The following is a 27,720-nucleotide window of genomic DNA, read 5'->3' on the forward strand; positions in this document are numbered from 1 at the left end:
TTGAATTTATACTTTTGTAATGTTTATATATTCAGTCTTACAAACCTGAATAATGGAAGCTAAAGTAGAGAAATACAACTAAGGAAGAACAAATATTCAAAAGACGAAACATCAATCTTCAACAAAACTTAGCTTCTGTTTCTTCATGCTGTTAACTATCTGTCCAGCTGTACACGCTGGAAATGATTAGTTAGGGCTGAATAATGAATTTATTGCCAGTGCAGTGTGAAAGCTCATGTGTTTACTTTGTAAGTAAGTCAACACAGTCTAAAAGGAATGTAACCTGTGAATCACTTTATAAAAAAACATCCAGATTTTGATGTCTGGCCCCTGAGTCCTTGGGCTCTTGAAACTGTGGCCCTCTTTGTTATGCAGTTCAGAAGCCCTGTCGTGTTCTGAAATCTATGGGCTCTACTGTTATCCACGGACTGGGATGAATTGTTTCTGTAGAAGCGCCATGGTTTACAGTTGATCAATGAAACGTTTGTCATCACAGCAGATCTGTGGTCATCAAAATAGCGTCAGTGGTCAAAAGCAGTGGTTATCAAATAGTTTAGCTGCAGGACCCCTGAACAAAAAAAAACAGCTACACAAATTGCGGAGATGTTTCTAGACACATTTCTCAAAAGTCTTATACTAGAATTTGAGGAAAATAATGCAGCAAAACAAGTTTACAGAATATTTCAAGACCACCACCTTTGGTCACTACTTGCTATCTCAAACAACAAGAGTTATTGCTTTTAATAAAGTCTCTCGCTGAGTTCCTTGTCAAAGCTTTGTTTTGAAACACCGAACTCACAGAAACAAAATATATCAATTAAAACTTAACACAAAGTGTGATAATATTTCTCTGTGAAATTGAACACAAAGTGCACTTAACAAGCGCACCAGCTTGGTGAAGTACATGCCACTTAAACATTGAGTACTGATAGGAAACATAACACATTTTACATTAAAATAACAGGAGACTATTGAGCAACTGTGTTGGATTCAAAATAGCACTATTGAACATTGTAATCAAACTTAAAGAGATGACACCCGACTGTGAAAAAATATGTCCATCCATCTTCTCCCGAGGTGGGGTCGCGGGGGCAGCAGCCTAAGTAGAGAAGCCCAGACTTCCCTCTCCCCAGCCACTTGGTCCAGCTCCTCCCGGGGGATCCCGAGGCGTTCCCAGGCCAGCCGGGAGACATAGTCTTCCCAACCTGTCCTGGGTCTTCCCCGTGGCCTCCTACCGGTCGGACGTGCCCTAAACACCTCCCTAGGGAGGCGGGTGGCATCCTGACCATCCCATGTGGAGGAGAAGCGGCTTTACTTTGAGCTCCTCACCCTATCTCTAAAGGGAGAGACCCGCCACCCGGGGGAGGAAACTCATTCGGGCCGCTTGTACCCGTGATCTTGTCCTTTCGGTCATGACCCAAAGCTCATGACCATAGGTGAGGATGGGAATGTAGATCCACCGGGAAATTGAGAGCTTTGCCTTCCGGCTCAGCTCCTTCTTCACCAAAAAAAAAAAATTACCCTTCAACATAAAAGCACATGACTATTTTCATATTTTTTTGACCTGGCAATGACCTGTGAAGCACAGAAACAGATCTATGATCCACTTTCTTGAAATAAATCAATCAATCAAAGTTTACTTATATAGCCCTAAATCATGAGTGTCCCAAAGGGCTACACAAACCATGACATCCTGGACTCAGATCCTACATCAGGGCAAGGAAAATGTCAAACCAATGGGATGAGAATGAGAAACCTTGGTGGGGACCGCAGATGTCAGACTTGTATTAGTAGATTGCACAGTACAGTACATATTCCGTACAATTGACCACTAAATGGTAACACCCCAATAAGTTTTTCAACTTGTTTAAGTCGGGGTCCACGTTAATCAATTCATGGTAATGATCCAACATAATAGTGTGTGTGAGAGTCCAGTCCATAGTGGATCTAACACAATAGTGTGAGAGTCCAGTCCATAGTGGATCTAACACAATAGTGTGAGAGTCCAGTCCATAGTGGATCTAACATAATAGTGTGAGAGTCCAGTCCATAGTGGATCTAACATAATAGTGTGAGAGTCCAGTCTATAGTGGATCTAGTTAATAGTGTGTGAGTCCAGTCCATAGTGGATCTAGTTAATAGTGTGAGAGTCCAGTTCACAGTGGATCTAGTTAATAGTGTGAGAGTCCAGTTCACAGTGGATCTAGTTAATAGTGTGAGAGTCCAGTTCACAGTGGATCTAGTTAATAGTGTGAGAGTCCAGGTCATAGTGGATCTAACATAATAGTGAGAGAGTCCAGTTCATAGTGGATCTAACATAATAGTGAGAGAGTCCAGTGCATAGTGGATCTAATGTTATGTTTGACTAAAGGGGAGGTGACGGCAAACGAACACCAGGTGGCAGTATGTCCAAAGATTCCATCCATCCATCCATTGTCTACCGCTTATTCCCTACCGAGGTCGCGGGGGGCGCTGGCGCCTATCTCAGCTACAATCAGGCAGAAGGCGGGGTACACCCTGGACAAATCGCCAGCTCATCACAGGGCCAACACAGATAGACAGACAACATTCACACTCACATTCACACACTAGGGCCAATTTAGTGTTGCCAATCAACCTATCCCCACGTGCATGTCTGTGGAAGTGGGAGGAAGCCGGAGTACCCGGAGGGAACCCACGCATTCTCGGGGAGAACATGCAAAATCCACACAGAAAGAACCCGAGCCTGGATTTGAACCCAGGACTGCAGGACCTTCGTATTGTGAGGCAGACGCACTAACCCCTCTGCCACCGTGAAGCCCTGTCCAAAGATCATATATAGTAAATATATAGATAAATCTGTACTACTACTACTACTACTACTACTACTACTACTACTACTACTAATAATAATAATACTAATACTGCTAATGAATAAACCAAGGAAATGAAGTCTGACCAAAACTCAAGTGTGTATAGTGTAAGGCTATGTGTGTAGATTAGCTGAAGGATGTCTTAACAAAATGTTGACGAGAGTGAAGTAACGCGGAAGTCCGTGAGAAAACGTGTCCAAGCGGGAGGTCGAGAATCCAAAAGGCAGTCCGGGAGGCAAGGGGAACAACAGGGGATCCAGGAGAAACACGGGAAGAGCTGCGGGAAGACAACAAGAGCATCAGACAACAGAAACACGGAAGTCGCAGGGGAAGAGCGAGTACGCGTGATGGAAGCCAGACACATGATGCTTACTCAGGTACAGATGGCTATAATCCGGCGAGTGATGGCAGGTTGTCCAGGTCTATAAAGGCAGCTCCGTCATTACCATCAGGTGTGAAGTTTGCAGGTGACTGATTGCAGCTGGCGGCTGCTGCGGGGCGGGGACGCGCGCGGCTCGTTCCTGGATGTGTGCGCCCGTGGGCGTGTCCCGAGTGGCGCACAGATGGACGAGCGGCGCTGGCAGGGGTCTGAAACGTAACATCTAACATAATACTGTGAGAGTCCAGTCCATAGTGGATCTAACATAATACTGTGAGAGTCCAGTCCATAGTGGATCTAACATAATAGTGTGAGAGTACAGTCCATAGTGGATCTAACATAATAGTGAGAGTCCAGTCCATAGTGGATCTAACATAATAGTGTGTGTCCAGTCCATAGTGGATCTAACATAATACTGTGAGAGTCCAGTCCATAGTGGATCTAACATAATACTGTGAGAGTACAGTCCATAGTGGATCTAACATAATAGTGAGAGTCCAGTCCATAGTGGATCTAACATAATACTGTGAGAGTCCAGTCCATAGTGGATCTAACATAATAGTGTGAGAGTACAGTCCATAGTGGATCTAACATAATAGTGAGAGTCCAGTCCATAGTGGATCTAAGATAATAGTGTGTGTCCAGTCCATAGTGGATCTAACATAATAGGGTGAGAGTCCAGTCTATAGTGGATCTAGTTAATAGTGTGAGAGTCCAGTCCATAGTGGATCTAGTTAATAGTGTGAGAGTCCAGTCCATAGTGGATCTAGTTAATAGTGTGAGAGTCCAGTCCACAGTGGATTTAGTTAATAGTGTGAGAGTCCAGTCCATAGTGGATCTAGTTAATAGTGTGAGAGTCCAGGTCATAGTGGATCTAACATAATAGTGAGAGTCCAGTTCATAGTGGATCTAACATAATAGTGAGAGAGTCCAGTCCATAGTGGATCTAACATAATACTGTGAGAGTCCATTCCATAGTGGATCTAACATAATACTGTGAGAGTCCAGTCCATAGTTGATTTAACATAATACTGTGAGAGTCCAGTCCATAGTGGATCTAACATAATAGTGTGAGAGTCCAGTCCATAGTGGATCTAGTTAATAGTGTGAGAGTCCAGGTCATAGTGGATCTAACATAATAGTGAGAGTCCAGTTCATAGTAGATCTAACATAATAGTGAGAGAGTCCAGTCCATAGTGGATCTAACATAATACTGTGAGAGTCCAGTCCATAGTGGATCTAACATAATAGTGTGAGAGTACAGTCCATAGTGGATCTAACATAATAGTGAGAGTCCAGTCCATCATGGGGCCAGCAGGAGACCATCCTGAGCAGAGACAGGTCAGTAGCGCAGAGACGGCCCCAACCGATGCACAGACGAGTGGTCCACCCTGGGTCTCGACTTTGGACAGCAGAGAAGAAAAGAGAGGGGAGATCAACTGGTCTAAAAGGGGGTCTATTTAAAGGCTAGAATATACAAATGAGTTTTAAGATGGGACTTAAATGCTTCTACTGAGGTAGCATCTCTAACTGTTACATTCGAGAGTACTGGAGCCCGAATAGAAAACGCTCTACAGCCCGCCAACTTATTTTTGTGCTCTGGGAATCACTAATAAGCCGGAGTTTTTTGAAGGCAGATTTCTTGCCGGGACATATGGTACATCACTGGTGTAAAATATGCAGTGGTGTTATTTAAGCTCATGTCTTCTCCTGTCTTCCTGTAGGTGTCCCAGTTCAAGGAGCAGCTTTTATCGTCTACATTGGTTTGCCTTGATGGAAACATACCCATTTCCACCATCAGATACGTTTGCTCCCTGGCCAAAGAGCACAACATCAATGGTACGGCTTCGAGAACGAAAGGTTGACCTTCCACCGCAGCTATTGTGAAATAAGGACGCTCTATCTCTACTCAGTTTGGTATGAGCCCACTGATTCCGAAAAGGCTAGCAAGCCTTTCCTGTCAGACGCCTGGAAGTCGTTGGCCTACACCTCCCCAAATTTGGCGGAGCTGTGCACCATGAACAAAACGCTGGGCCTCCAGACGCCCGAAGGTAAGGTCTGCATCATCAACACAAAAGTGAGGACGGGGGCTCAGGTTGTCTTCTGGTGGACTCGATAGTGCTCCCAAGTTCCTTGGAGCAGCTGGTGAGTCTGGCCGTGGCTCTCTCACGCCCCCTTCTGGAGCACATCCACTGCCTGGTGGTGACCTTGGGGGCGCATGGGGTGTTGGTGTGCGGGGAGCATCACGCAGGCTCAGTCCGCCTGCAGCCCAGGACAGACAAGAAGGTGAGACCGGGCATCAATGGATGAATAGAGATGCTTGTAACATATCATCTGCTGTGTTTGGAGGAGAGAAAGCTGTGTGCCGTCCACTACCCAGCTCTGAAGGTAGCAGCACGGGAGACAATTAACGTCTCAGGAGCAGGAGATAGGTAGACGACAACGTCTCTGTCGGCCTTTGAAGAAGAAGTCATCACGGTCATGTGTGCAGTCTTGCAGGTGCCCTGATGGCGGGGATGGTCCAGGGTCAAGACACGGACACCTGTGTTCGCATGGGTCTCTTGGCCGCGCGCCTGTCCCTCGCATCGCCACACCCCATTGCCCACGTGCTGACAGCACACTCTGTGGACCCCCACCGGGTTCCCCATCACAGCTGGCCCCCACCCAGATTCTTGTGGATTGACTGAAAATATTTGTACGTTATAGGCAGGAGAAAAAAAACAAGGATTGGTTTTGTAGTGGAAAATTTCTGTCTTAGGGTTACCTCCAAACTAAATGCATTGGGAGGGACACGACATGAGAAGTCAAGATACCCTGAACAAGTTGGTGGGGTGACACGACCCAAGAGGTCAAGTCACCCTGAACATTGGACAGTTACATAAGTTGTTATGATACAAATCAGGCCATCATGGAGCGTATAAATAAAAAGGGAAGACCAAGCCTGAGGTGCACTCTTATTAATTCATTTCATGAGGGTCACCATCTTTTGTCTCCGGAGACACTGTCTGTTTTCATATCGATTCAATCCAACTTTGTACTATCTGATTGTGAGTAATTAAAACTGTTGTAACAAACTCTCTATTGTTCCTGTTTGAGATTTGGACATTTCGACCACATAAAATTGGCGTCACTGTACAGGCCACCACATAAAATTGGCGTTACGAACAGGATGAGGCCCCGGTTTAAACCCCCGACATTTCTACTGCAGTTTTCTGCTTAATTTTTTTGTGCAATCGTACTTAGGAATATGATGTGAATAATGAAGGCCTTTCATTTTAGAATCACTGGTATGCCTAATGCATGGATGCAAAATGAATAAATATATATATATATATATATATATATATATGTATGTATATATATATATCATCCTGTCCCCTTAGCAGAAAAACAGCCCCAAAGCATGATGTTTCCACCCCCATGCTTCACAGTAGGTATGGTGTTCTTGGGATGCAACTCAGTATTCTTCTTCCTCCAAACACGACGAGTTGAGTGTATACTAAAATGGATACATGGATGATACAGCAGAGGATTGGGAGAATGCCATGTGGTCAGATGAAACCAAAACAGAGCTTTTTGGTATAAACTCAACCCGTTGTGTTTGAAGGAAGAAGAATACTGAGTTGCATCCCAAGAACACCATACCTACTGTGAAGCATGGGGGTGGAAACATCATGCTTTGGGACTGTTTTTCTGCTAAGGGGACAGGGCGATTGATCCGTGTTAAGGAAAGAATGAATGGGGCCATGTATCGTGCGATTTTGAGCGAAAACCTTATTCCTTCAGTGAGAGCTTTGAATGGTTGACCAAATACTTATTTTCCACCATCATTTACAAATAAATTCTTTAAAAATCCGACAATGGGAATTCCTGGATTTTTTTTTCACATTCTGTCTCACACAGTTGAAGTGTACCTATGATGAAAATTACAGACCTCTGTCATCATTTTAAGTGGGAGAACTTGCAAAACCGGTGGCTGACTAACTATTTTTTTGCACCACTGTATATGTGTGACAAGACAAGATATTTGATGTTCAAACTCATAAACTTTTTTTTTTTTGCAAACAATAATTAACTTAGAATTTCATGGCTGCAATACGTGCCAAAGTAGTTGGGAAAGGGCATGTTCACCACTGAGTTACATCACATTTTCTTTTAACAACACTCAATAAACGTTTGGGAACTGAGGAAACTAATTGTGGGCTTCACGGTGGCAGAGGGGTTAGTGCGTCTGCCTCACAATACGGAGATCCTGCAGTCCTGGGTTCAAATCCAGGCTCGGGATCTTTCTGTGTGGAGTTTGCATGTTCTCCCCGTGAATGCGTGGGTTCCCTCCGGGTACTCCGGCTTCCTCCCACCTCCAAAGACATGCACCTGGGGATAGGTTGATTGGCAACACTAAATTGGCCCTAGTGTGTGAATGTGAGTGTGAATGTTGTCTGTCTATCTGTGTTGGCCCTGGGATGAGATGGCGACTTGTCCAGGGTGTACCCCGCCTTCCGCCCGATTGTAGCTGAGATAGGCGCCAGCGCCCCCCGCGACCCCAAAAGGGAATAAGCGGTAGGAAATGGATGGATGGATGTATATATGTGCGCATGAAAGGGGGTAAATACGAAATAATGGATCATGCATAAAGGCGGGGTAATTATTTTGTCATAACATAATAATTGATCTCAATATCCGTAAACAGTGGAAGTGATTTGGTATTTAATGTCCTGTAACAACCTGTTAAAAATATTTCATTATCAACATATAGAATTCTTGGATTAAAAAAAAAAAAGAATTAAAAGAACTCCATCTCCCAAAATGCAGCACTCCGCGCAAACTCAGTGGCACTGTGGTACTTGCCCCACTCCCTCCTCCCTTACTTTAATGCTAGCTAAGATGGTGGTTTGAGCGTCAAATTGTCTCCTCAACAGCCAAGAAAAGACAGGGGCAGAAACACCTTTATAGTCTTTTTATCTGCGACCAGACAGCACGCCCGCGGCTACACGGACTCACCTCTTAAGAGATATTTTGGACATTTTCACATTTACGTTGGCTCGCAGTCCCCGCCCAATTTGGCTGTCTGTGTTGGAGTCTTCGGGACCGGGTAAGTGACGCTAACTTCGGCTAAATAGGACCGTGTAAGTGACGCTAACTTCGGCTAAACAGGACCGGGTAAGTGACGATAACTTCGGCCAGCTTAGCCGCCACTTTCCCTCTGCTCGACCAAGGACAGATGTCCCCGAATACATACCTACCGGCTGCCGAGGATCCCGAAGACTACATGTCTTTCCTGGCTGAATAAGGCCGCTGTCAGACGTTCCTACCGCGGGCAGCTCAGCGTCTAGCTCCGTGTTAGGTCCCGTAGGCCGCGTCGTTAAGTCCGAATCCCGGCTGTTTTCACGTTAGCGTGCTAGCATGCTAGCTGTGTTCACGTTAGTATGCTAGCTGTGTTAACGTTAGCATGCTAGCTATGTTCACGTTAGTATGCTAGCTGTGTAAATGTTAGCATGCTAGCCACGTTAGCATGCTAGCTGTGTTCACGTTAGCATGCTAGCCGCGCCGGCGACCATCAAGCGAAGCTGTCAGCAAGTCAGGGCGGAAACGTCACGCCGTGTCATCCGTGTTTATAAAGTGTTGACTGTCGGCGTCGTCTTGAAACTCCTGTGCCCAGTTTCAATGTTGACTCCCACGCTTCCTATTTAAAGGGCAGCTTCTTTTATCCGAGTCGCGGCCAATGTTAGCTTGTGGTGGTCAAATATAACATCTGTCAGAAGGTACGACTCATCAGGCGCTCGTCGCTTTTCTTCATTCACTTGACTATTGTCGTGCAAAGTGTATTTTAAAGACCTACTGAAATGAGATTTTCTTATTTAAAGGCCTACTGAAATGCCACTACTACCGACCATGCAGTCTGATAGTTTATACATCAATGATGAAATATTAACATCGCAACACATGCCAATCCGGCCGGTTTAGTTTACTAAATTGCAATTTTAAATTTCCGGCGAAGTGTCCTGTTGAAAACGTCGCGGAATTATGACGTCACCGGTTGTAGCGGACATTTTCTTCCAGCACCAATCACGGCTAAAAGTCTTCTGCTTTAATCGCATAGTTACACAGTATTCTGGACATCTTTGTTGCTGAATCTTTTGCAATTTGTTCAATTCATAATGGAGGCCGCAAAGCAGAAAGCTGTTGGTGGACAGAGGTGTATTTCGGCCGGCTGTAGCAACACAAACACAGCCGGTGTTTCTTTTTTTACATTCCCTAAAGATGACGGCGAAGCTTTAATATGGAACAGGGCAGTCAAGCGAACATAGTTCCCTACCACATGTCAAACGGCAGGTTTCAGTGAGAAAATTGTGCTAATAAGTCGGCTCTTACTGTAGACATGAGCGGATAGCTTGCGTCGTTCCTCTTGCACCTGTCAAAGAGGCAGCTGTGGACTCTCAAGTATGACACATAGAATGGACCTACTATCCCCGTTTAAATAAGAAAATCTAATTTCAGTAGGCCTTTAAACGGGGATAGCAGGTCCATTCTATGTGTCATACTTGATCATTTCGCGATATTGCCATATTTTTTGCTGAAAGGATTTAGTAGAGAACATCGGTGATAAAGTTCGCAACTTTTGGTGCTGATAAAAAAGCCTTGCCTGTACCGGAAGTAGGAGACGAAATGCGCGTGACGTCACGGGTTGTGGAGCTCCTCACATCTGAACATTGTTTACAATCATGGCGACCAGCAGCGAGAGCGATTCGGACCGAGAAAGCGACGATTTCCCCATTAATTTGAGCGAGGATGAAAGATTTGTGGATGAGGAAAGTGACAGTGAAGGACTTGAGAAAAAAAAAGACGAGGACAGTGGGAGCGATTCAGATGTTATTAGACACATTTACTAGCATAATTCTGGAATATGCCTTATCTGCTTATTGTGTTACTAGTGTTTTAGTGAGATTACTGTATTTCCTTGAATAGCTGCCGGTGCGCTAATTTATTTAAAACCTCTTCTCACTACTGCACCTATTCAAGGCATGCAGTAATAGTAAGCAGGCGCTAATTACTTTAAAACCTCTTCTCACCCCTGCGCTTGCCAATGGCATGCTTTAAAAAATTGAGAGTGATGTGAGGATACCATCACGAAGAGCACATTTAATAAAAAAAACACGTTATTACGGTTATTTCTTTTCAGCACTGAAGGCTTGGAATAAGCTTCAATTGACACATGCATTTCTCTGCTTCTATCGTCACACGGATGAGATTGGAAGGCATACTGGGTGATACAAGTTACACTGAAGGCTGTGATATAAAGAACTTTAACACTCTTACTAATATGTGCCACACTGTGAACCCACACCAAACAAGAATGACAAACAGATTTCGGGAGAACACCGGCTCTGTAACACATTATAATCGCAACATAACAATTACCCAGAATGCAATGCATCCATGACTCTCACTGCTTATGTTATACACCCCGCTAGCACCAAACCTCGCCCACCTAAACCGACGCACAGAAGGGGGGGGGGGGGGTTGGTCCTAGCGGGGTGTATAATATAAGCAGTAGGAGTTATTGATGCATTGCATTCTGGGTAATTCTTATGTTGCGATTATAATGTGTTACAGAGCCGGTGTTCTCTAGAAATGTGTTTGTCATTCTTGTTTGGTGTGGGTTCACAGTGTGGCACATATTAGTAAGAGTGTTAAACTTGTTTATATTACAACCTTCAGTGTAACCGGTGTGGCTGATGAACAAGACCCCTGGTTTACACAATAGTACAAGCAAAATAAACTCTTTATGCTGTGTAATTTCATTATACATTTCAAAAGAGTTTTGAGGCTCCCATTGTTGTTGTTGTGAAATAGGTCAAAATAGCTTTTTGAGTGGTAAAGATTGCCGACCTTGCTGCCTCCGCCATTTTGAAAATTACGACAGGGGAAGTGTCACTCGTAACACCACGAATTTGACCCGGCGGTAATAGTAAGCATGCGCTAATAATTTTGAGAAGCAAGTTTGACCCGGCAGTAGTCCAAGGCAGGCGCATATTACATGCCCAGCGGCAATTCAAGGAAATACGGTATATGGTACCTGAAAGTCAGAGGTGTGTAGCCACGGGTGTGGTGACCGCCAGTGTCTCCGGTGGGAGGAGGTAAGAGAGTCCGCAGCTGCAGGAGGACGCAAGCTCTGCTCATGTCCACGGTAAGAGCCGACTTATTACCACAATTTTCTCACTGAAACCTGCCAGTTGACATGTGGTAGAAAACCATGTTCGCTTGACCGCTCTGTTCCATAGTAAAGCTTCACCTTTGGGAATGTAAGCAAGGAAACACTGGCTGTGTTTGTGTTGCTAAAGGCAGCTGCAATACACCGCTTCCCACCTACATCTTTCTTCTTTGACGTCTCCATTATTAATTGATAAAATTGCAAAAGATTCAGCAACACAAATGTCCAGAATACTGCGTAATTATGCGAATAAAGCAGACTACTTTTAGCCGTGATCGGTGCTGGAAGAACATGTCCGCTACAACCGGTGACGTCATACGCTTCATCATTCCGCGACGTTTTCAACAGGATACTTAGCAGGAAATTTAAAATTGCAATTTAGTAAACTAAACCGGCCGTATTGGCATGTGTTGCAACGTTAATATTTCATCATTGATATATAAACTATCAGACAGTGTGGTCGGTAGTAGTGGCTTTCAGTAGCCCTTTAAGCCAATTGCTGTCACATGTTTCATTTGTTTTATTTTTGTATATGTATCTGCATTGGACTCTGGCAAGCAGTTGTCCACGCATTAAGTGGCGCAAAAAAAAACACCACGTTATTTATACACAATCACCCTCAGTGGTGTATTCAATCAATCAATGTTTACTTATATAGCCCTAAATCAAAAGAACCTCAAACGGCTGCACAAGCCACAACGACATCCTCGGCTCAGATCCCACATCAGGGCAAGGAAAAACTCAACCCAATGGGATGACAATGAGAAACCTTGGAGGAGACCGAAGATGTGGGGACCTCGCACACAAACTCGGGACCATAGTGCATCTAACATAATAGTGTGAGAATCAAGTCCATAGTGCATCTAACATAATAGTCTGAGAGTCCAGTCCATAGTGGATCTAACATAATAGTGTGAGAGTCCAGTCCATAGTGGATCTAACATAATAGTGTGAGAGTCCAGTCCATAGTGGATCTAACATAATATTGTGAGAGTCCAGTCCATAGTGGATCTAACATAATAGTGTGAGAGTCCAGTTCATAGTGGATCTAACATAATAGTGTGAGAGTCCAGTCCATAGTGGATCTAACATAATAGTGTGAGAGTCCAGTCCATAGTGGATCTAACATAATAGTGTGAGAGTCCAGTCCATAGTGGATCTAACATAATAGTGTGAGAGTCCAGTCCATAGTGCATCTAATATAATAGTGTGAGAGTCCAGTCCATAGTGGATCTAACAATAGTGAGAGTCCAGTCCATAGTGGATCTAGTTAAGTGTGAGAGTCCAGTCCATAGTGGATCTAACATAATAGTGTGAGAGTCTAGTCCATAGAAGATCTAACATAATAGTCAGAGTCGGCAGATCAACTGGTCTAAAAGGGGGGTCTATTTAAAGGCTATACAAACTAGTTTTAGGATGAGACTTCAATGCTTCTACTGAAGTAGCATCTCTAACTTACCGGGAGGGCATTCTACAGTACTGGAGCCCCAATAGAAAATGCTCTATAGTCCACAGACATTTTTTGGGCTCTGGGAATCACTAATAAGCCGGAGTTCTTTGAAGGCAGAGTTCTTGCCGGCTGATATGGTACAATATAATCAGCAAGATAGGATGGAGCTAGACCGTGTAGTATTTTATACCTAAGTAGTAAAACCTTAAAGTCACATTTTAAGTGCACAGGAAGCCAGTGCAGGTGAGCCAGTATAGGCATAATATGATCAAACTTACTTGTTCTTGTCAAAAGTATTCTAAATGTGGGCATTCTGCACCTACCGTGAGAGATTTCATCGCATTTCGTAGCATAATGTTAGATGCGCTGACCATGAGGAGTGTTTTAAAGCCAGTCTCTCACGCGTCCGCCTTGTTTGCACCCTTATTGGACCACATTGTAAGATTAAAACATTACAAAGTTTATCTCTGGGGTTAGTCTCAATGTTTTTCTTCCCATAGCTCTGTGTTTTGCGACCACCCCTTCCGACAACGCTCAGCCTCACTGCCGCGCCCGTCATAGGATGTCCCATAGCCCCGACATGAAGGATGACCCCATGGAGTGCCCCCTGTGCATGGAGCCGCTGGAGATCGACGACGTCAACTTCTTCCCCTGCACCTGCGGCTACCAGATCTGCCGCTTCTGTTGGCATCGCATACGCACGGACGAGAACGGCCTTTGCCCCGCCTGCAGAAAGGTGAGAAGGAGAATATCGTCGTAATGGGAAATACAGTGGAGCTTTTAAAGTCCCCTCTCAGTCAGTTGGGTGACGCGTGTCCACCTCGGATTTGATAGCGTTTTGAAAATGTCCCGTGGGGAACCCATCCATCCATCCATCCATCCATTTTCTACTGCTTATTCCCTTTTGGGGTCGCGGGGGGCGCTGGCGCCGGTACAAAATGGTTGAAGAGATATTCCAAGGTTAAACATTAATATTTACTGTACATTTAATGTTTAACATTGGCAGCTATGATGCAGTATTGGTCCATTTTGTCTGTATATATTTGTTTTACTAAGTAAGTGGTTGTATTGAGCAGAAAAAGTATCAAGAAAAGTTTAAAAAAGAACAACTGGCGTGCTATAAAATCAAAATGTTGCAACACACGGGTGCCCACACTACCACAGCAAAAGTATAGTACGGGGTTTGCCCATTAATGGATGGCAAGCTAGCGGTGGATGGAGGAGGGTGTGTCAGTCCATCGCCAGCCAGGCATTTAAAAAATGGAGCTAAAAATGATGGATCATCAATCTTCACCAAGACGTAACTTTGGTCACTTGATTGACATTCACGGCACCCGAGGGTCTTGTGAGAGGATCTGTTTGCTGCCACATCATTATTAAGAAAAACAACCGACAGGAAGGCCAGAATCACTTTTTATATCAACAGATTCTCGTGTCGTACCTGCCCTCAAAATACAAAAGACCGACGGTACAGTTCCTATCTTCACAATAAAAGCTCTGCTTCATCCTGCCTGTGCTAACAAAATAAGAGTCTCAGAAAGCTAGCGCGCACAAGTTAGCAACAGCTACGGAGTTTGCCGCCAATGTATTTCTTGTAAAGTGTATAAAAAGGAGTATGGAAGCTGGACTAACTTTCATGTGGTATTGGACAGAAAGGAGGACTTATTTTCTCCTTCATTTAAAAAAGTGGACGTTATCACTATCTGATTCCAGTCAATGCAAGTCTGAAAGTTTTATAATGAAGGTGTGTGGTCACATCTTGTAGTATGAGATTACAATGTGACCATTTTTGTCCTGTAGAGAAAAGTCGTCTTGTTTTTTTATTAGACGCTTCCGACTAAGACACACCCCCTATGTTACTGTTTTCTTGTTTCACACGCTTTAGCCAAAGATGGTGCAAGATTAACAATCACTTGCTCAAATTTCAGAGAAATATAGCATATCTTTCTATTCCCATACTGAAAATCTGTGATCACTTAAAAGTGGTTATACTGTACTATGATTGTTTTTCTCTACATGTAAAATACTTCTTTGTGATCTATATAACAAATAATGGTGGTGCTTTGGTCAAAAGTTTGCATAGATTTGGTTTTACATCTTAAAACCGCTTTCTGACTTCAGAATGCGTCGTGTTTTTGAACAAACTTTCTTCCGTGGCGAAACCCTCCTTTCACTGCGTCTGCTCCCTGTCAGCCATGTTGTAGTTATTAGTGCTTCCATATTGATACCACTGATAGATATAAGTTAGAATTATATGCTACTTTGTATTAGAAATGGCAACAGCGGAGGATGTATGTGGATGTACGAGCCAGTCAGCCCCACAACAAAAGGATAGATAATTAAAAAAAAGAACTTATTGACTAAAACTGAATAAGAATGGCGGACTCGTGCGAAGCTTTTAGGGCAGGGGTGTCAAACGTACCGCCCGTGGGCCAGATCAGGCCCTCGAACAGGTTTTATCCGGCCCGCCAGATGAGTTTGCTTGGTATACAAATGAGCCAGAAACCTAGGGTTAAATCCCCGACTTTTCGACCACATAAAATTGGCGTCACGAACAGGATGAGGCCCCGGGTTAAATCCCTGACATTTCTACCACATATGCTACAAAATAAACCACATTATGTTAGTGCACTAGTCGAGGAAAATGAGCAAACTACATAAATACCATCCTGTAATTTGATTTTGATATTTTTTTATCTTGATCGATTGAAAATTAACACCAATGAGTTGACTGATGAACATTATCACGTAATTTATTCAGAAAGTATAAATAACGACAAATAAAGAAAGAATACTATTAACTGCGACATGTAAGTGTAAAAAAAACAATTTGTACATTTTCAGAATGTGCTTGTTCTATTTTTAACAAAAAAAACAATCTGTAGTCGTATTTATTTTTAGGTTATCGTTCCCTGATTTTACCACTTCGGCCCCGATCTAAAATGAGTTTGACACCCGTCTTAGGGTAAACCACGTTTGCAAGGTTGAAATACTTCACCCAAGGCTACATTCATTAAATGTGTTTAAGAGGGCAGAAATTGCAAATTGTGTGTTGGTACCAAGTACTGTATTTTTCGGGCTATAAGTCGCAGTTTTTTCATAGTTTGGGCAGGGGTGCGACTTATACTCTGGATCGATTTATGTGTGAAATTATTAAAACAATACCATAAAATATCAAATAATATTATTTAGCTCATTCACATAAGAGAATAGACGTATAAGATTTCATGGGATTTATGGATTAGGAGTGACAGATTGTTTGGTAAAGGTATAGCATGTTCTATATGTGATAGTTATTTGAATGACTCTTACCATAATATGTCACGTTAACTTACCAGGCACCTTCTCAGTTGTGATTGCTTGTTATTTTTATTGGATAGTAGTGTGTTTATTTCAATTGTTAATGTTTCCCTTATTACATCTTATTTATTTTAACCCATATTTGTTCCCACAACCGCACCTTAAGTTGGAGTCTTTAATCTCGTTATATGCAAATATAATGACAATAAAGTCTATTCTATTCTATTTTATTATTTTTGCGTCATATAATGTACACTTATTCAGCCTGTTGTTCGCTATTCTTTATTTATTTTAAATTGCCTTTCAAATGTCTATTCTTGGTGTTGGTTTTATCAAATACATTTCCCCAAAAATTGGGACTTATACTCCAGTGCGACTTATATATGTTTTTTTCCTTCTTTATTATGCATTTTCGGCAGGTGTGACTTATACTCCAGGGCGACTTATACTCCGAAAAATACGGTAGTTCCGGTCAGAGGAGAAAAATCAGCCCCTAATCGTCATTGTTTTGCCCTCAAGTGACACAGATCGGGTATTTTGCTCCAAAGTGCTTCAAATCTCATATTTTGGCATCAGCTTTGGGCCGCATCAGGAGGTAGTCTGAGCCTGATCTTTTCAAATGTAACTGCATTCTAAATGGCAATGCCACCTGTTTGTGGCTCTTACGCCATCTTTGGTGGAGCTATGTCATTCATGAATGCAATTAGCAATTCCCTTCTTCCTCTTCTTTTCGCCTTTTTTCCATCATGTGCCTACTTCCTCGACACAAACCCAATAACACGCTGATCTGTGGGCGCCTATGTTTTATCGGCTAGCAGCGACTTCCTTGTTCATTTGCGGAATCCAGTCAAGTTTTTTTTTCACTTTATCAAACTGCATTTGCAAGTGACGTCCAGGCCACATTGAGGCCTGGGCGCGTTTACACTGAAGTCTGATAAAGATCACATTTTACTTGTAAATCAAACAGTCAGCCGGAAAAAATACGATTTTAAATAAATCAAATTTGGTCCACTTTGGCCTGCAGTGTAAACGTAGTCCTAGACTGCACATTCATATTCCCCGGGAATGAAAAGGAAGATTCCTCATGCTATCAGTCTTAGTAGGGCTGGGTGATATGGATGAAAAAGTATATCAATATATTTTTACTTAAACTGGATATTCAATATATCCATCCATCCATTTTCTACTGCTTATTCCCTTTGGGGTCACGGGGGGCGCTGGTGCCTACCTCAGCTACAATTGGGCGGAAGGTAGTGTACACCCTGGACAAATCACCACCTCATCGCAGGACCAACACAGCTAGACAGACAACATTCACACTCACATTCACACACTAGGGCCCATTTAGTGTTGCCAATCAACCTATCCCCAGGTGCATGTCTTTCAATATATTCAATATATATCTGGAGATATTTTCGGGTGAAAGTACTCATATAATGATACTAATTTTTGAGTGACATTCAGTGAAATTGAAGTGAATGACAAGTGTACTGTAAAGCCTGTTAGTCAAGATGGAATTAACAGCACAGAAAATAAACTGTTTAACTAGCACAGAATTACACAACATAAATAAAATAGGAAAATATTGTAAATGTATATAATATAAGTACATAGCTGTGCAAATAATACATGTATCAAACTCTGATTAAAAAAAGAATACATTTGCAAGCAGGCACTTTTTAATTCCCAGTGGAGGATGTAATAGACTGTGACACTTGTACGGTTCTGGTCAGCGCCAAGTAAGTGACTTGACTTTTTTGTGTGGCTATCATCTTCTTCACTTCGGCATGCATTTTAGGCAGCATTCCTCCTGGCAACTGGAGAAAAATTTAGATTTGTGCTTACATGGTAAACAAGTGAAATGAATGTTTTATCATACATTTGTCCAAATGTGGCCAACATTGTGGGTTTCCTGGACATGGTCTACGTCACTAAAAGAAACATCTAAAGAAGACAATCCCTCTGCCATCTTCCATTAGTTCTTTTAATATATAAATCTTGAATATTCCTTTTTCTCTTTTACGACTCTCTCCTCGTTATTTGGGATACCTGTTGTGATTTCACTTCCTGGCTCCATGACCCGCTCTATCTTGCCTCTGATTGGCCCTAACCTCAACCAATGGTGACTCATCATAGTAAACAACCAACCAATCATGGATGTTCTTATATGTGCAAGCCTGTCTTGGAAGGATGAAGGGGAGGGGTTTAGTAGCCATGGAGTTTTGAGAAGCGTGGGAGAATCAAGGAACACAACAAATAAGCGCTGTTTGGTCATTTTAACGTGAAATAAATTATATTCCGCTATTTTCTTGATTCATATTTTGTTTAAAAATATATCGATATACCTTACAAACTCCATATATCGTCCAGCCCTAAGTTTTAGTAACCGTAACAGTGTTTCCCACAGGTCAGGCATCTATTTGTGGTGGTGTGGTCTGGTGGCGGGAGGGGGGGGTTGGGGACGGTGGCAGCGGCGGCGGCGATGACCAAGAAGAACGCGGAGTTGGAATATAATTACAACACTTTATGTACATATTTATATAATATTTATATAATATGTAACTACAAGCTCCATTCACAGACAGAGTCCCATTGCTTTTATGAGCGGTCGAGCGAGTCAAAAACCGGAAGAAAAAAAAATATATGTATATTTTTATTTGTGGCGGCCGTAATTCTTTCGTGGCGGGCCGCCACAAATAAATGTGTGGGAAACCCTGCGTAATCACCCTGGTATATAGTCATATTATTGGATGGAAGTTGCGTAAAAGTGTTAAATCACAAACACCTCTTCACTTTTTGCAATACACATTTTTTCAGTAAGCATGTAACAGCAAACGTTGGCCTACAGTGCATCTGAAAGTGCTTCACTTTCTCCACATTTTGTTATGTTGCAACTCGGCCTGGGCTGATACCACATTTTGCTTGACGATACATACATTGACCTACAAATTATTGTTGATAAACAATATTATTGCCATTATTTTTTTAGACCAAGTTAACCACTGGTGTGATAAAAAATAATACTGCATGAATAGCCTTTCAAATACAATGAACAAGTATTTCTCACATATTTTAGCGTTTTAATTTGAATGTAAACTTTTAAATCTTGTAAACAAATAATAAAATATACTTTGTCTGTTAGCAAAATGTTGCACTCGAATGAAAATCACAACCAGAAGCAATAAAATATATTAAGGAACGTGTGGGGGGCCCTTAAAAATACACTACCAAAACAATAAATAAAACAGCTAAATAAGGTATTGACAAACAAAGTTGCACTTCAATTTTAAACATGTAGGTAAAGGTAGTGATGAATGAACAGGTCATATGCAAAAAAAACAACTTTTGATTGACTAACACCGACATGACATGTCTGTCAAATGTTTGCCTCATTTTTAGAAATGCTAGTTTTTCAACAGTATTAAAAGCCAGCATGTCTTTGGCGATTTATTTAACCACACTTTCTGTGAGCGCACACTATTTTCTTTACACTGACTGGCTTTTTCACCAAACTCTCCAGCTATATGCACATGGACACATTTAATCGGATTAAAAATGCTTCATGTGTATACGCCATTTGGAATATTTTGATCCGATCACAAACTTTCAGATCATTTCATTCCGATCGAGACGTGTGGTTGATGCCGAAAGTTATTCAGATTGTAGCGCATGAAAACACATTTTCCAAAATGATCCTTACTGTGCAAATCTTTGATGTCAGCTATACTTTGGTGGTGCAGGGGGACTACATTTAATAGTCTTTGAATGAAGCGGTTGCCTTGCTGCTCTCTCCACCCCATTCAACATGTGCAGAAGTAGCGTTACATACTGTTGAGATTGTTGCTTTAAAACAAGACTAGCAAAAACAAAAGTATGGTCTGGAGTGTAACGTGTCAATGTAACAATAAAATAAGTATCCAGTTGTCTTAACGAGCTGTTTTATTCACAAACTTAGAGCTACTCTGAGTGCTAACTGCTGGCCTCCAACACATACACAGAATGTCGTAACATGAAGACACGCCGCAACCCGTACATAATCACAGCATAAAAAGCACAGGACAGCTCCATTTTCAAAAAGAGAGGTAAAACAAAAGCAGTGAACAGAAGTAAATGATAAATAATACCATCCAAAAACCAACGTGGCGCCAATTTATCATGGACGCAACTATATCTATTGTGTACTGCCTGGTGAGTTGAGTGCATAGTCACACCGCTAGAATTTGGACAATGAAACAATTGGTAGAGAATGTACGTTTAGCTTGATCTTCAACATCTCACAGCCTCAGTTATAAAGTCAATGAAAAGACTCCCAGACTTATCATGCATAACGCTCGACTCTTCTTTCGTGCAGCCATACCCAGAGGACCCCGCTGTGTACAAGCCTCTGTCACAAGAGGAGATCCAGAGGATAAAGAACGAAAAAAAGCAGAAACAGAACGAAAAGAAGCAGAAGGTGACAGAGAACCGCAAGCACTTGGCCAGTGTCCGAGTGGTCCAGAGAAACTTAGTGTTTGTGGTGGGCCTTTCGCAGCGCCTCGCCGACCCAGAGGTGAGCACACAAGTGGGCAACAATGTGACCAATCTACTACATTGATGGATCAATACGTCAAAACTCAATGATCTATCTTTCAGATACATTAAGACATTTTACAGTGGCAGTGAGAAAAGCTTTAAGGTCTATTATTACTATACCCTTTTTTTAACAATTTATTTTGCATCAATGAGTCTCAGAGGTCCCAGTTCAAAAAAACGTGTATCGGAATATGTTGTCCAAAATATGATAATTTAGATACTTTAAAAGTGCTTTTATCAAAGCCTACTTTAGCTGGAAAACATCAGTCTCTCTGTAGCTTTCGTGCTGACAAAATGTTTGTCCATGAGTGTCTCCTAGAAGCGTCAAATCCACTTTTTATAACTCTTTACTAGTCCCATGTAATTTATGCAACATATCACATAAAAGTGGAACAGCAACACTTGCATAGTTATGTAAGCTACAGTGCCAATGTTATATTTTAACAGCAACATTATGCTAGGTTAGCATGTTGACTGAAGGTAAATACAATAGAATAAAAGCCCTCACTGATGGAGTGTTGGCAGAGATCCAGGCTTTATTTTAAGATTTGCAGTGAAGCCTGAAGTGGTGGGAATAAGGTAGAGTGGGCTCATCTAGCTCTGGGACAATAAGACGATATCTTGTCCAAGAGGAGCCGTTGACCGTATTTCCTTCAGACTCAAGCACCTTTCCTTTCAAAAGTGGTGCAAACAATTAAGAGAGATGGTCGATTTTTGTCACGTTTACTGCTCATAAACACTCTAAAGACACGGTAGTGTTACACATCAATAAAAAGTCACTTTTTTTTTGCATAAAAGGGAGCATTTTATTTGTAAAATCATAAATAATGGTGCTGTGTGTTTTTCGCCCTACACGCAGGTCTTAAAACGACCAGAGTATTTTGGGAGATTTGGGAAGATCCATAAAGTGGTCATCAACAATAGTACATCTTACGCAGGTTCACAGGTGAGTTCACTCTGTGCCTTCTCTCCTGCAGTTAGCAGGATGTTTTAAGTTTTTGTTTGGAATGTGTACATATTTTGTACCACTAAGGCGCACTGGTGACATGACTGCAGTTAGTGTATAAACAGGTCCGACTTACTGAACACGTCTAGTAGCACGTCATCTTTTCTCAGAGGTTGAAGTTGCTCTAAAAGTTGCTCTTTTTTCAGATGACATTTTGACTGTAAAAGTTTAAACTTAACCAAGCAGGGAACTAAAACCTACTAAGCTATTTGCTAAATTGGAGTAGACAAAACTCTCTCTCTCTCTCTCTCTCTGTGTCACTCTCTCTGTCACTCTCTCTGTGTCACTCTCTCTGTGTGTCTTCCTCAGCACCACACACTGTGGTTGTACATGTATTTCTTGTTTTTCCAATGCAAACCAACAACACTGCATCATTCTGATTAGTTCAATGTTCATACCTCCACTGGTTCAGGGGCCGAGCGCCAGTGCATATGTCACCTACGTCCGTTCTGAAGATGCCCTCCGGGCAATACAGTGTGTGAACAACGTGGTGGTAGATGGCAGAACACTCAAGGTAACGTGGCACGCCGGGTGACTTCACCACGCGCTGTAGTGTGTTGTTGAATGTTCTGCCATTCTCCCATGTGCAGGCTTCTTTAGGCACAACAAAGTACTGCAGTTACTTTCTGAAAAGTATGCAGTGTCCTAAACCTGATTGTATGTATCTACATGAGCTTGGTGATGAAGCAGCGAGCTTTACAAAAGAAGAAATGCAGGTAATAATCATCGAAAGTGCTTTATTACCTGTCTAAGTTGTTCATTTACGTTAACGTTATGCCATTTTGCATCTTGTTTTTAGGCAGGAAAACATCAAGAGTATGAGCAAAAACTCCTCCAAGACCTGTATAAATTGAACCCTAGCTTTTTACAACCTCCATCATGTGGAACAGAAAAGTCAAAGAGTAAATCAGGCTCAACACAGAGGTGGGTTTGTATCATTTATTGATCCTTTGTTGCCTTCATCTAATACATTTGCTTTTTCGCGCTATAGAACCAACAATAGCAATGGTAAAGATGGGTGGCCAACGTTGTCAGGACACAGCAAACTAGCCAATGGCCTTTCCGAGGACCGCAAGTCCCCGCCGCTGCTAGATTATCTAGACCAGGAGGGTCTCACCTCAGACGGTCTAGATACGGAGCTTGGTCCAGGCCAGTGCTCTGCCCTATCTCCCTTTTCCTCAAACTGTGACAGCAACAGGTAGGTCCGGCCAAGAAAAAAATAATGCCATTCTTTATTATAATGAGACACAATGCTTATAATGACACACAATGCTGTGCCCGCAGTCCCAGTGACAAGCCTTCAGAGTCCATTGCTTTGGTGAATGGAGAGACTTTACAGGTACCATCATTTTATAACCATTACCAAAGAGAAAGAATCAAGCAGATGTACTTTTTTCCCCACCCCAGATACCCACAAGTGACTCCCCGTCCCCTCCCCCGGGTTTAACCAAGCCCAGCCTGGTGGTGCCCATCAGCGTGTTAGACCTCACAGCCCGTTCACCCTTTGAGGGCGCGGCGGCCGAGTCGCAGTCGCTCTTTTCGGACAACAGCAACTTCCGACACCCCAACCCCCTCCCCAGTGGTCTGCACTCATTTCCTGGCAATTCCCGCAGCAATCCTGACTGGCCCATGACGCCTGAACCACAGAGCCTCTTCACATCAGGTAAAATGACCATTTGAATGTTTGGAGCAGTTTTCTCTGGACTCACTAAATGATCGTCACAAAACCACAATTATATTGGAAAATAAATCTAACTCACAACCAGTTAAAATCCTGTTACTCGATGGATGTGGCATTCTTTAATTTGCTACATTCGGTTTGGAAGAGCCAATTTAAAGAAGATCAACCCTGACTAATGTTGCTTGCCATTCGAACCAAATTCTGTGAGTTATTTTATTTTCTCTATACTTCAGTAGCACCTCCAGTAACGTCCATCTTTGATCTGGCGACAGACACAATACCAGTGTCGTCCTCCACAGACTGGCAGGCAGCTTTTGGCTTTGGCTCGTCCAGCAAACAGCAGGACGATGACCTGGGCTTCGACCCCTTCGACGTCACCCGCAAAGCCCTGGCCGACCTGATAGAGAAGGAGTTGTCGGTGCAGGATCAAAGGCCCGCATCCCCGGGGCTTCTCCCACAGGGGAACAATCACGGGCCCGGCCTCCTTCCCCCCAAAGGCATCACCGGCGCTCCCCACCCCTTCCCCAGTGGAGTACCCCGCCTCCACCCACAGCTCCACCACAGAGCCATCTACAGCTCCTTCAGTTTCCCTGGCACTCAGGCCAGTCAGCAGCAACAGCCATCGGCCAGACACCCCTGGATGGGCGTCCCTTCGCGGAATAACCTCACACACTTGAACCACTCAGCCAGTGCTGCCTCACACAGTCATTTCTTGGACCTGAATCTGCCTCCTCAGCACAGCACAGGTCTAGGAGGGATCCCCATCTCAGGTACTGTGTGCTGTGGAGTCTGTCTGCATGTTCCTTCACCCCACCATAGTCATTCCACTTGTCGTTGCTTAGCTGGCCTCTACTCTGTGATCAACACCCCACATGTGTTTTCCCCCTCTTGCAGAAAACAGCGGCTCTATAGAAAGTCTAAATGTAAAAGAGTGGCAAGATGGCCTCAGAGCTCTCCTGCCTAACATTAATATCAACTTCGGGGGCCTTCCAAACTCCTCTTCCTCCTCTTCCTCCTCATCCTCCAACAGTGTTAACCACATTGGTGGACCAGCAGGCATTTCACACAGCCTGAGTTGGGACAGTACAGCTAGCTGGATGGACCCTGCCATCATCACAGGTACTTTTATGAAAACCTCTCATTTTGATGATGTTAACCTGCTTTTACCAGATACAAAGATGACTACATTGGCTCTTATTCTGTTATCTTTACTCTGATTTCACCAAATTAACAACATGGAATGCTTCTGGACATGCCTAACATTTTACATTAAAGTTCATCTGATGATCATGTTTACATATTTCCACATGTCAGAAAAGGAGTTGGAAGAAGAGTTTTAGTCTCACCCCTTTTTATCATTTATAGTTCATTCACACTATATCTTTTACATGGCCATGCTGTTTTTGAACTGAAATAATGATTTAGAAGTGTATCTCTTTGACCACATGGTCCATTAACCAGGAGATTGCACAACAGAACTCATGACCCGAACTGCTACTAAGCCAGCAATAATACTGACGATGAGTTTATTGGACTATTTGCACAATTCGGCCTCGGCCAATAATCAATTAATCTAACGATAAATAAAAACGGTAAGTTTTCCTCAGCAGTAGACTGCCTTGTCCCCGTGTTTTTCTCCGTCTCTCGCTTTTCAAACAGTGTGCAAAAAGTTTCCCTACATGCACCTGAGTACGTTTGATGGCAGAATTAAATAAAGCAAGTGAACCCTCTTATCCACAATCTTTGTCACTGTGCGTGGAGGCAGGACCGCTCGCTTCCAACAGCGACCAAGCCTCGCTGGTCGTGACTCGCTAGTGAGAAACGCCGCTAAGGTAACTAAATTGGAAAGAAAAAATATTATTGCAGGGCTAAATGTTCTCGGGTGGGAATATTTTGGCTTCAAACCGAATGAGCAAGATTATTTTAAGCATGCCCAACTTGTTGGAAAGAAATGGCCAAAAAACAACAACACAAACACACCCTTAAAAAGATATCAATCAATCAAAGTTTACTTATATAGCCCTAAATCACAAGTGTCTCAAAAGGCTGCACAAGCCACAACGACCTCCTCGGCTCAGATCCCACATCAAGGCAAGGAAAAACTCAACCCAATGGGATGACAAGAGAAATTTAGCGACTGGTGGTAATCTGCATCTTTACACCACGACTCGAAGAGGCTTGCTGGTATTTGATTAGGAACGTGATTTGGAGCATAGACAAAATTACTGTTGCTTTGCAGTCTGATTGAGTGTATTTGTCACCCCCTCCTTCCTGCCCCCTCCCCACGTACACAGGTATACCTGCGTCGGCAGGCAACAGTTTAGACTGTCTCCAGGACGACAACCCGCCACACTGGCTCAAGTCCCTGCAGGCGCTAACAGAGATGGACGGTGCAGCCAGTTCAGTGGTGCCCAACCCCCAGCCCCTCCACGGCGGCATCCTCGACAGCCACATCCCCCTTCACCACAGAGCAGCCGCCGCCGCCGGCTGGTCCCCCTACCTGCCCCCTGCCACAGCCAACCCCGCCAGCCAGTTCCACTCCCCTCCGCCAGGCTTCCAGACCGCCTTCAGACCCCCGGTACAGCCCGCCACAGAGCTGCTACAGAGTGCCGCCGTGGACCGTCACTGAATACAGACTCCATTTACCCCACTACCACCTTATACCCACTCACCATGTACCCTGCTCCCCCCGCCCCTTCAAAGCCAAACACATCAATCTGCAGAGAATGAAAAATGATTAACATGCTTTCTTATTTTTCTCCTTCCTTTTTGTCTACCCTGAAGGCCTTTTTTGTTTGTGACACACCGCACCTCCTCCGTCTGCTCCCATCACCACTCCTTAGACCTAGACGCAGGGGGGCTTGATCCGTCGTGCAGCTTACCGATAATGGAGAGCACAAGCGACAGCTATAGCACTGAGCACCCGGCGGTGACATTTTAAACTGACAATGAGTCAATTAAGCATAAGTGAGGTCTTCTTTTTAAACGTAACTAACCATTTAAGCGTGAAGCATTATCGGACAGTCGAAGCCACCGCGGAGGAACGAAGCAAGCTGTGAATCAAGGATCCTCACAGTCACGGCAAAAGATAGCGGGGGAGGGTCGCAGAACCCAAGACGATACAGAAAGTGGGTTAGGGAGTTGACGGCTATGCATGGGCTCCCTGTTAGGTGGGCTCGTGGCCCACATTCCCTCTAGTGCAGGGCTCCCACCGGCCGCCGTCCCGCCGCAGGGAACATTTTGGCTGAACCTCTGTATCAGAGGATAGAGCGAGTGCCCGAGCGCGACAGGGCAGAGAGCCGGTCCTGGTGGGAGATGGTGGCACACGATCCTAAGCACGAGAGTTAGACTGGTTACTCCCAGTGCCACCGTGTGGTACCTGCAGTAGCTAGCCCTAACATGGACCGCCACCACGTAGATGGAGGAAGAACTAGACGGGAGGACGTTACAAGTAACTAACAAGGCGTGAGGGCTTAATTGAGGCCTTAACATGGGAGTGAGGAGGGAAAGGAGCTGGGGTGAGCAGAAGAGGCGTGTCCATGATTGCTCCAAACCGTGCAATATTGTATGTGACTATGGCAACCCTGAGGAAGGTGCTGCAATACAACACAAAGTACTGTAGTAGGGACACTCACACGCTTTTGTTCTCTCTTTTGCTTCTCCGTTTGACCTCCCAACGCCTTCTTTTAGAAGTCTTAATTCTCTAACCCGTCTTGTCTTCTCCCCTTTAACCTGTCCCCAGTTTAACAGTATTGACACAAAAATGATCAAATTCATCCGGGAGAAAACGCTTATAAAATGGGTTTTAATGTAACGTCACAAAGGAGGAGGAGGAGAAGGAGGAGGAAGAACACCGATAAGTTGAGGCGCTTAAAAGGAAGTAGACTGTCCTCTGCAGGTCTGGAAGAAAATGAACCTTAAATAAAACTGAAAAGTCAGACCAGGTCTGTTGTCTGCTGTTTGCTCTTTTGTGCTCCATGCATGTCTAAACTCTTGAAATCCCCTACAGCATGTCAACTCTTGTCCACTAGGTGGCAGCAAACTACCCTGCAAAGTGAAAAGTCAGAACCACCACCAGAGGGCAACTCCAGGTAAAACCCTCACCTTCACATTTCTTCATGTGGTTTGTACACATAATGCGGTCTTATTAAAGCAACGCTGTGAATGCAAGGACTATACCTACTGTGGCATGACCAGGTGTCCCAATACTTTTGACCCTGCACTGACTTGATGTTTCAGGTTACTGACTATGCTGTGATTGGAGGCTG

At 43.5% G+C, this 27,720-nt stretch overlaps 2 protein-coding genes and 1 long non-coding RNA gene across 11 annotated transcripts in view; 2 read left to right on the forward strand and 1 right to left on the reverse strand.

Moving 5' to 3' along the window:
* zgc:136858 (uncharacterized protein LOC678543 homolog) overlaps window positions 1-6,305 on the forward strand; it is a 31,981-nt gene extending 25,676 nt beyond the window's left edge. For all 4 annotated transcript variants that reach the window (XM_061917007.1, XM_061917008.1, XM_061917009.1 and 1 more), the window contains 5 exons: window positions 4,956-5,070; window positions 5,145-5,282; window positions 5,351-5,517; window positions 5,581-5,663; window positions 5,723-6,305. In XM_061917007.1, coding sequence (XP_061772991.1) covers window positions 4,956-5,070; window positions 5,145-5,282; window positions 5,351-5,517; window positions 5,581-5,663; window positions 5,723-5,918 — 699 coding nt within the window. In that variant the 3' untranslated portion in view covers window positions 5,919-6,305. The remainder of the gene's footprint in view (window positions 1-4,955; window positions 5,071-5,144; window positions 5,283-5,350; window positions 5,518-5,580; window positions 5,664-5,722) is intronic.
* LOC133563078 (uncharacterized) lies at window positions 1-8,923 on the reverse strand. Of its 2 annotated transcripts, none has more exons than XR_009808988.1 (3): window positions 8,475-8,923; window positions 3,226-5,493; window positions 1-3,129 (listed from the first exon to the last, which is right to left on the reverse strand). It is a non-coding gene; the product is annotated as an uncharacterized LOC133563078 (long non-coding RNA). The 2 variants fall into 2 exon arrangements; XR_009808989.1 differs by having other exon boundaries at window positions 3,226-3,440; window positions 8,475-8,919.
* On the forward strand, window positions 8,057-27,397 carry cnot4a (CCR4-NOT transcription complex, subunit 4a). 5 transcript variants are annotated; one of them, XM_061917002.1, is made up of 13 exons: window positions 8,057-8,323; window positions 13,394-13,629; window positions 20,545-20,742; window positions 21,625-21,711; window positions 22,184-22,285; window positions 22,362-22,487; window positions 22,571-22,695; window positions 22,763-22,969; window positions 23,056-23,110; window positions 23,179-23,434; window positions 23,686-24,222; window positions 24,347-24,571; window positions 25,747-27,397. In XM_061917002.1, the coding sequence occupies exons 2-13, from the start codon at window positions 13,456-13,458 to the stop codon at window positions 26,079-26,081; spliced, it is 2,427 nt and encodes an 808-aa protein (XP_061772986.1). In that variant the 5' UTR covers window positions 8,057-8,323; window positions 13,394-13,455; the 3' UTR covers window positions 26,082-27,397. The 5 variants fall into 5 exon arrangements, with proteins under 5 accessions (XP_061772986.1, XP_061772988.1, XP_061772990.1 ...); XM_061917004.1 differs by having other exon boundaries at window positions 23,689-24,222; XM_061917006.1 differs by having other exon boundaries at window positions 23,752-24,222.
* The last annotated feature ends 323 nt before the right edge of the window (window positions 27,398-27,720 follow it).

Source organism: Nerophis ophidion, linkage group LG12, assembly GCF_033978795.1.
Source record: "Nerophis ophidion isolate RoL-2023_Sa linkage group LG12, RoL_Noph_v1.0, whole genome shotgun sequence".
NCBI classification, from domain to species: domain Eukaryota; kingdom Metazoa; phylum Chordata; class Actinopteri; order Syngnathiformes; family Syngnathidae; genus Nerophis; species Nerophis ophidion.